Source organism: Sinocyclocheilus anshuiensis, unplaced genomic scaffold (assembly GCF_001515605.1).
Source record: "Sinocyclocheilus anshuiensis isolate Anshui unplaced genomic scaffold, SAMN03320099.WGS_v1.1 scaffold144, whole genome shotgun sequence".
Lineage (NCBI taxonomy): Eukaryota > Metazoa > Chordata > Actinopteri > Cypriniformes > Cyprinidae > Sinocyclocheilus > Sinocyclocheilus anshuiensis.
The window spans coordinates 1,229,826-1,238,643 of NW_015555720.1; the positions used below are offsets into that span (position 1 = coordinate 1,229,826).

Sequence of the window (8,818 nt, forward strand, 5' to 3'; positions counted from 1 at the left end):
CGAGATTTGAAAAGGGAGGAAAAAAAAGTTCGGCAAAAGGCGGGATCGAACCCGGGTCAATCGCGTCAAAAAGCCAACGACACGCGCTTATCCATCTGCGCAACTGGAGCTGATGTTTTACAACCACTTTTAACTACATGTAAATAGACACCCCGTATTTTTTATTCCAGAGTAAGGGCAATTCATACAATACATTTAAACTGAGCTACTTTAATACCATCTCCGAACTTTCTACCACGACCATTGTGTTTTCTGAATTGTTGTGTTTTCTGATTTGTTATTTTGTTTTTTAGACTTGCATTTGCGTTTGTAATTTGTTATTTTGTTTTCAGAATTGTGATTTGTTTTGCACTTCTCGGCCACCGTAGTTTTCACATATAATACACTGTAAATTAGGGCTGCACGATAAATCGCATGCGATATTTAATGCGCATCTTGTCAGAAAGCCGGTTCTGTAATCAGCGGTAAATCTCCATCACGTGCGTGCTTTCACATTGAGCAGCATTAACTACACAGAGCCGTTGTTCACTGACGAGCTGCACAAAAAATCGCGCGAATATGAACGTGGTATAGTGAGGGATAGTATCTCAAGATCCCTGCAATCCCCTGTAGCTTCACTGTTTCTGAACACAAATGCTTTTATTTTTGATAACTAATTATACAACATTAAAGGCGCAATAGGTGATTGTCTTCAGAAATATTTTTTGTTATGCTGGTTGAAAGTCTCTTCACATCCCGATAGCAATCATTAAGTTAAGTGGTCTAAATGTATTAATATGTATTTATATATTCTGTGGAAGGCATAGGACCAAGAAATGTTCCTCCAATCAAAACGCTTGACTTTCCTACCTGCATATCAACATATGTATTTGCATACCTCTGCGCACTCTGTTCGCGCTGATGACTATCACGTACGCTGTGCAGACAGAGCGAGAATGGCAGCCAAACATCAACAACCTGACCTTCGTTCCTGGTATTTACTAACTGTACTATAAAGTTTTCTCACCGGTGAATGACACATGATGTATTGTAGTAATGTTGTCTCTGGTCGTCTGAGCTGTTCGCGTTCGTGTGTTCAGGGGGTGTGGCTTTGGACGGTGATTTGTAGGGAGGGAGGGACGTTCGCTTTCAGTGCTATCAGGCTAAAGTTTCCAAGATCTCCTACTGCACCTTTAATGCATCAAACTGCCAGCCCTTGTAAATAAATCAATAATGCTATTAAATCCATCATGTTTTTTCAAAACCCCATTTGCTCTCTCCTGTAATTATCTGCCAGCTGAAACACATTCATAGCTTATGGGATATCATTTGATCTGCGTATCAGGAACAACACAATCAACTGATTGCTTGACCTGCAAACCACATTTCTAAAAACATCTTCTGAAGCGGTTTAAACACGCATCCAATCCTGAAGGCATCCATAAAGGGCCCTTACTGGATTAAAGGGGGCTGGGATCCTCTCTGGTGCAAATAGGATGCGACAGAGTGCGTATGCGTGTGTATGGGGAGATTTGTCTGTGCTTCTGTCTCATGAATCACTCCTGCGCACACAGGCCTGTAGAGTGGGCGTCAGTGATCACAGTTCACGGTTACGTAAGTCCTCCCAGCGCCTGCTGGAGCTGCTGTAGCAAACCATCTGCCACTCAGTCTCCTTCAATGGAGCCATTCCCGGTGTGTCTCCAGCACTCTGTCCTTTTAAAGGAATAGTTTGCCCAACTCTGTCATTATTTACTCATCCTCGTGTCAGTACAAATCCATTCGCTGTCATTTCTTCTGTTTTCATGCCACACAATGACAACTCAAGAGATCACATCACGCTCTAAAATAGCAAAATGGCCCATACCATGCATATGCTACATTCCGAGTCCTAGCTTTGTGCAAGGACAAGATCACATTTAAAGGGATAGTTTAACCACAAATGAAAATTCTGTCATTATTTACTCACACTCATGTTATTCCAAACCTATAAGACTTTAAGACTTACGGTTTTGGAACAACATAAGGGTGAGTAAATGATGACAACTTTCCTTTTTGAGTGCTCTATCCCTTTAAGTTGTTTTCCCTTGTGATCTTTCCCTTTGCCAAAGCTTATGTCTAGATTAAAAAATACTGTGTTGACACTAAAGGGATAGATCACCCCAAAATTTTAATTCTGTCATCATTTACACACTCTCATGTCGTTCCAAAGTCACATGAGTTTCTTTCTTCTGCTAAACTCAGAAGATGATAATATGAAGAAAGTGGATAACCAAACAGTTGGCGGTAACCACTGACTTCCATAGTATTTATTTCCGTACTATGGGAGTCAACGGTTATCTTCTTTTGTAGTCAGCAGAAGAAGGAAACTCATATGGGTTTGGAACAACATGAAGGTATGTAAACAATGACAGAATTTAAATTTTTGGGTGAACTATCGCTTTAATTGTTGTTGTATGGAAAAGAGCTGCCAAAAGATTCTTCAAAGTTTCTACTTTGTGTTCCACAGAAAAAAAACAGTATACAGGTTTAGAGTGTGAGGTAAATAACTATCCATTTAAATCCCCACTAAATAGGTTCTGAAAGAGCACAAACTGTAAGTTAACACAGTGGAGCTGCATGGTTTTGTTTTTACCTTGGCTTTCTTCATACGATTCATCACATTCCCAAGGTCCTCCATGTCGATGACGGAGCCACGCGACTTCTCTTCCTCAGCGGAGGACTCTGCATCACTGCTGGACTCCATCAGCTCCTCCTGAAATCCAAACAGAGCTGTAAGCTTTGGGGGGCACATCTACATTATACCCAACCCATGAAAACATCTACGTGGAGAAAGCACCATAGAAATGTTTTCCATTCAGATATTTCAGCAGTTATTATGTATGTATTATGTACTTTTGTCAACTGAACCAGAGATGGCAATCATTTGTGATTTAATGATTCTTTTGAGTCAGTTCTTTCTTTCCATTGAATTGGCTAACGGGTTTGCAAAACTCTCTGAAATAATTCACATTTGCACGGACCACTCTCTCACACGATCATCCGAAGCAATTTCTCATTCACTAAAGCCAAGAGTATCAAGACACTTAAGACAACAGAGAGCAAAGAGCATGGGATGAAGTAGATAATCTACTTCAATTGAAACAAACATCCACTTTTTGAGACACAACAGCGTTATGCTGTATCATGTCAATATGAAGCTATTCAAACCAAGTGGTGTTGTGCTCTCTCACTCTGCTTTTCAATTGTTGGATTTGGTTGGATCAAAAGTGGGATGTAATATACTATACCATACTACTAGGTGTATCTAGGTTAGCAAGGGTGCTCTGGGTGGTGGTTTACTGTGGTCTCTAGATATGGCTCAGCTCCCACCTTCTCTGGATTTGTGGGAAAATTGCAAGTTTGATTGCTTAGAGAGAAGGGATGTGCACCACGACAAATTTCATAAATATTTAAATAGAAATTTATTGACTAATGTATCTGTTTTTATCTCTAAAGTATCTGACTAACTGACTAGTCTAACATACACCCATTAGACTAAGATCTATTGAAATCGCTTCATAATCTATGAATCAAAGAGTCAAATTCTATATTGAATGCAGCTGCAATATTACATATACATGCAACAAAATCACAAAAAAGCTTGCCATGTACTGGCAACTATACATTTGAAGTATATTCTATTCGATAGGATATTGATATAGGATCTATTATTGTCAAGTAAGTTTTTCATTGACAATGTTTCCTCTTTAAACCACTATAAAATTTTATACCAGTACTGTCACTCATAACTGGCAGTATGCCAGGCCTGTAAGTAAGCTTAATTGTTATATAGTAGTTTGACATTCAGAAAACTCTTCTGTTTTAAGAGTTTTTAAGTCAAAGCACTCCCTCATCTTGCCTGTCTTCCATGTGGACATTCATCTGAGAAACACAGAGAAAACGAAAGGTCTGAGGTATCCCAGATATTGATATTATCCATTATTTTTAAAATGTAACATTAACACGACAGTTATTTAAAGGTCTTAAAGCCTTTATAAAAAATATAAAGCGCAACATAAATGTGCAACATGTAAATAATAATAATAATAATGTAAACGCAGTATTTCCCATACATCGATTTATTTGTGGCGGCCCACGCCGCCCACCACAATATCAAAACTGACTGCCACAAATAGATTTTCCAAAAGGCTTTGACTTCGTTGAATAAACATGAGCACTGCACGTTTCAAAATTGAAACCCGGTGCGGGTGGTTTTTATATCACTGTATTTCAAAATTTTGGATGTCATTTTCATTTTATCTTGTCTGTAATGTCTGATAAAGCAGTGTTTGTGAGCGGAGCTGCTTTGTGTACAGCCATTACCGGGGAAACCTCTATTTCTCCCGCTCTAAGCGCCTCCTGCTGGCAGAGAATGAATTTGCATATATATGCCGCCACAAATAGAGTGTCTGTGGGAAACACTGAAACGGCAAGTTTTTCCCAGCATCTACTAGTAGCATATCATTTAGCCTAGTCGACTAGTCTTCTTTTTTCACAAAACAGGTGCTGGTTCCAGAGTCAGGCCCCATGAGAAACTGAGCACTTTCACTGTCGAAAATATGGTTCGGTCACAGATAAATGTATCTTATGAAGGCTTATATAGATGCTAAATTAAATTATTCAGGATGTTAAAATATACTAGCCAACATTTGAAGTGGATCAAAACCTTTCATCCAAGTTTTCCTAAAACCAAAATGCATTCTTGTCTTAGGACAACTTTAATGAACTTTTATGATCCACTTCAAATGTTGACTACCCCAAATGTTGATTGTTCTAATCTTTCGTGACTACCTCCGTCTAAAATTAAATATTAACAAATATCATGTATGAATTGACAGCTAAGGATTTTATTACTTAGAACCTCTGACACTTGAATAAAAAAAAGCTGAATTAAATTACTTTGGATATTAAAATGCATTTTTTTATATACTTCTAAAAGACAGCGATATGCTATGTTTATTTGTGTGCAAGTTAGGCATTAGCAGTCATTTGTTTCATTTCGTTTGGCTCTCTAGCAAGTTCTGAAAGCGTTCGAGTTCAAATCCAGAGCTAGTTCAGTGTGAAAGGGTTTTGATTTCATGTGCCTTTAAGGTTATTAAACTTTATTATTTAAACCACTCAAAGCAGCTTAACTTCATTGGAACGATGTTCCCTATAAGTGTTTGAGTAAAGAATATGAGAGGGACATTATTTCCTCCGAAGTCAGTAATGTCACCCCTGCTGTTCAGATCCCATTTACATGAGTGCAGCACAGACTGCAGGGGAACAATCTGCTCTCGGGATGTGCAGAGCGAGAGCTGTTACCATGACTACATGTGTTCAAAGACATCAGAGAGGAGGGCTGGCTTGCCTCAGAGTTGTTCTTCTCAGTGTGCGACTGGCTGTCCTCTGCCTCCTCCTTATGTTTCTTCTTATTCTTGCAGCTGCCGCTCTTGCACTTGCCAGAGCAGGCTTTCTTCTCACCCTTGGCCAGGGCCTGCAGCCGTTTCAAGAACTTCGTTTCCCAGGCCTGGAAGTCGGCCTGCACGCTGCCGTGCCGGCTCTTCACAACGTTGCAGTCGCCTTCTCCTCTGGTCATGATCCGGGCAGCGCTCAGCATCCACAGCCACTTATCTATGTTCTTACTGACCTGGATACAGAAAATATATTTAGCGTAAGATTCAACACAGTCCCATCAAAAATGGAGTGAAAAATGAAGGTGTGTCTCACAGTGTTGTAATGGCCGACATAAACAGAGTTCCCCAGCCCAAAGACGGCATATCTCATTCCCTTCAGGAAGGTTTTCCCATATCGGAAGTCCATGGAGGCTTCCTCGAGCCATTTACAGAACCATTCGGCGCTCTCAGTGGGCTGCCCGTCTGTGTATGTGGCCACCAGGAACACACAGATCATCTTGCTTGTGCACTAGAGAACAAATTATATGTGAGCATTAAGAAATATTTAACATGGTACTCATGGAAGCAGCTCTCTACTAAGAGCACTAAACGTGTGAAACGTCTGGATCTTTTTTCACTAAAATCAAAAGAAAAAAAACTAACTTTTGATTTTGCGGTAAAATATGATCCAGATGTTTATTGACCGTTTGTGTTATTCACCCAAACTGTTATTAATATTTAAAACAGAGCAAACATCATGAATAAACCATGCTATAGCATTTATAAACAGGGTTGTTATCGTTAACTATAAACATAAAAAAACTTGTTACTTAAAATGAAAAAATAAATAAATAAATAAAATACATTCTAAAAAAGTTAATTTTTTTGCAAAAAAAAAAAAAAAGTATAAAATAAATAAAAATTCTAAACTATAGAGAAATACTAAACATTAATACATTAAAGGGAGACAATTCAAAACATTACCAAAAACTACAATTGTATATCAATGATACTGAATAATAGTGCTGCTTATAACACTGTATAAATGCTGAGAGGAACAAAACTCAGGACTTTAAGACTGTCCTGTGACTGTCCTGTGACAGATAGATTTTTCTCATCTTTGCTCTGATTGAAAATTGTGAGAACAGACAAATTAAAATTCTATCAAAACATTACTCATTCAAAGCATTTTTTCAGTTTTGGTGTTTATGTAGTTTTGCGTTCTGCCCTTGCCTGGTCATTTAAGGAAACGAAAAAATTTAATTATATTACTTTGCTCTTAATACTCTTGGAGTTTTAATATTTAAGCTCTGGTGAAATAAAAGGCTGGTAAATCATTTTACATCCTGCTCAGGGAGAAGTATTATGATTACCTGCCAGCCAGAGGATCTATACTCCCTGTAAATGTTATCGTGGTAAGTGGTAATTGAAAGATATGAAGCTCATAGTAATTCCTGTGATATTCTTAAAGCTGAAAGTGAAATACTTATGCAAGCATGACAAATCCTGAAGTTTAAATCATCTATTTCTACATCCTCGACTACATGCTAATGCAACAAAAAAATGAAATTGACAGGCTGTATGGGGCCAGAGAAGCACATGCTACGCTCACCTCCTCAGCCAGTCTATCCTCCGGGTCGTACTCTTTCATATCTATAACCTCACACTGGATCCCCTGAGCACTGATGCCGCCAGCAAGCTCTTTTGCAAAACCCTAGGCAGAGTTAAAATAGTAGTTTACAAACACATCACAACACAGTTGCATATAATTCTTTAAATTAGATAAATAAATAATTATAACAATTACACAGGCAGAACTTAGAACTACAATTTTTGTGTAACATTTAATTTTACATTTTTAAATGTTATATTTTTTTCAGGATTCTTTGACGAATAGAAAGTTCAAAAGAAAAGCATTTATTTGAAATATAAATCTCTTAACATCATACATTTAATGCATTCTTACTGAATAAAAAAAATAAATTTAAATAACAAATCTTACTCCAAACTCTTGAATGGCAGCATCAAATCAGCATATTAGAATGATTTCCGAGTAATGATGCTGAAAATTCAGCTTTGTGTCACAGGAATAAATTACTTCTAAAAGTATACTGAAATAGTTACAGTTATTTCAAATTGTAAAAATATTTCACAATAGTACTATTTTACTGTATTTTTAATCAAATAAATGCAGAATTGGCGAGCACAAGAAATGTCTTTCTAAAAATTCCTTATTATTCCAAACTTTTGACCACCAGTGTATACAAACCTTTGCAGTTCCTGTCTGTGATCCATAGAGCACTTTGACCCCAGAAACATGAAGGACTTTTTCTGTTTCAGGTGAAAGTTCCTGATTTTTCACAGATTTATAAAGCAGAGGACTTATAGGGTCGACCATTTTTTTCTATAAAGGAAAAATACAATCTATTAAGCTGTGTTTATTAGCAATCAAGAGAAAAAAAAACTTTAAGTAGCAGAGAGGCTTTAAGAGTAAACACACTTTATCACCTTTTTGAAAAGCATGTTCACAGTAAGCCAGACTCCTATGAGAACAGCAGCAGTAGTGTACACACATAACCTGTTCCGCCACACAGTCAGCAGGTAGCTCTCAGTGAATTCCCAAACATCATTCAAAGCACCTGTGAATGCACGGGAATATAGTTTGCACACTGACTTGTCGGGAAATATGTAAACAAACAATAAGCGACATAGTTTTTGATGAGACAGACAAGCGATATAGAACAAGGAGTGAAAACTTAGTGAGCTGCCTATCTAGTCACTTTTACTATTATAGCAGCGTTTAAAAACACTGAAACTGGAAAGGCGCCTGGGTTGTCTAACAATGCTGCCTAAATAGGAAGCTCACTAGATTTTGAAACACAGCCTAACCGCAAAACTGGTTCGATCCAGAACATTGAGAGTGCCGTGCAAAAATGAGTGCATGTGCATCTAAAGCATTGCCGTACTGTTGATCTATAATATTATTAACAGTTTAATTTAACTCATTCTCATGCTGCTTGTCAGCCGTGCGTTGCAATATAAACCCACCTGACATCTCAGCGCCGACTGTGCAATACAGCAAACACGATACCACCGCTAAAAACAACATCTTCTGTGGTCTATCAAAAAGACGGCACTGTTAATAAATCTACAGCAATAGCCAGATAAACATCTAACTTCATATGTCGCATATAAATAACTGGCTAACTTTACGGCTGCAGGTCGAAGGACGCCGCCATATTGTTATGACAGGAATGCTGGGAAAATGAGGTCATCTTAGGTCATTTAACTCTCACGTGAGTCTTCACTGCTTGAATGTATATAATTTATTGAAATCATCAGTGTTGGGTAGTAACTAGTTACATGTAACGGAATTACGTAATTTAATTACAAAATAAAAGTAACTGTAATCAGTTACAGTTACT

At 37.9% G+C, this 8,818-nt stretch overlaps 1 protein-coding gene across 6 annotated transcripts in view; it reads right to left on the bottom strand.

Annotated features, from left to right (window-relative positions):
* Nucleotides 1–8,642, bottom strand: part of tyw1 (tRNA-yW synthesizing protein 1 homolog (S. cerevisiae)) — a 76,461-nt gene extending 67,819 nt beyond the window's left edge. For 4 of the 6 annotated variants that reach the window (XM_016465572.1, XM_016465574.1, XM_016465573.1 and 1 more), the window contains exons 1-7: nt 8,442–8,642; nt 7,902–8,032; nt 7,663–7,797; nt 7,006–7,107; nt 5,728–5,922; nt 5,369–5,647; nt 2,612–2,731 (exon numbers count right to left, since the gene is read on the bottom strand). In XM_016465572.1, the coding sequence (XP_016321058.1) occupies nt 2,612–2,731; nt 5,369–5,647; nt 5,728–5,922; nt 7,006–7,107; nt 7,663–7,797; nt 7,902–8,032; nt 8,442–8,502 (1,023 nt within the window). In that variant the 5' untranslated portion in view covers nt 8,503–8,642. The remainder of the gene's footprint in view (nt 1–2,611; nt 2,732–5,368; nt 5,648–5,727; nt 5,923–7,005; nt 7,108–7,662; nt 7,798–7,901; nt 8,033–8,441) is intronic. The other 2 variants (XM_016465569.1, XM_016465570.1) reach the window with 2 other exon arrangements.
* Nucleotides 8,643–8,818: the final 176 nt, after the last annotated feature.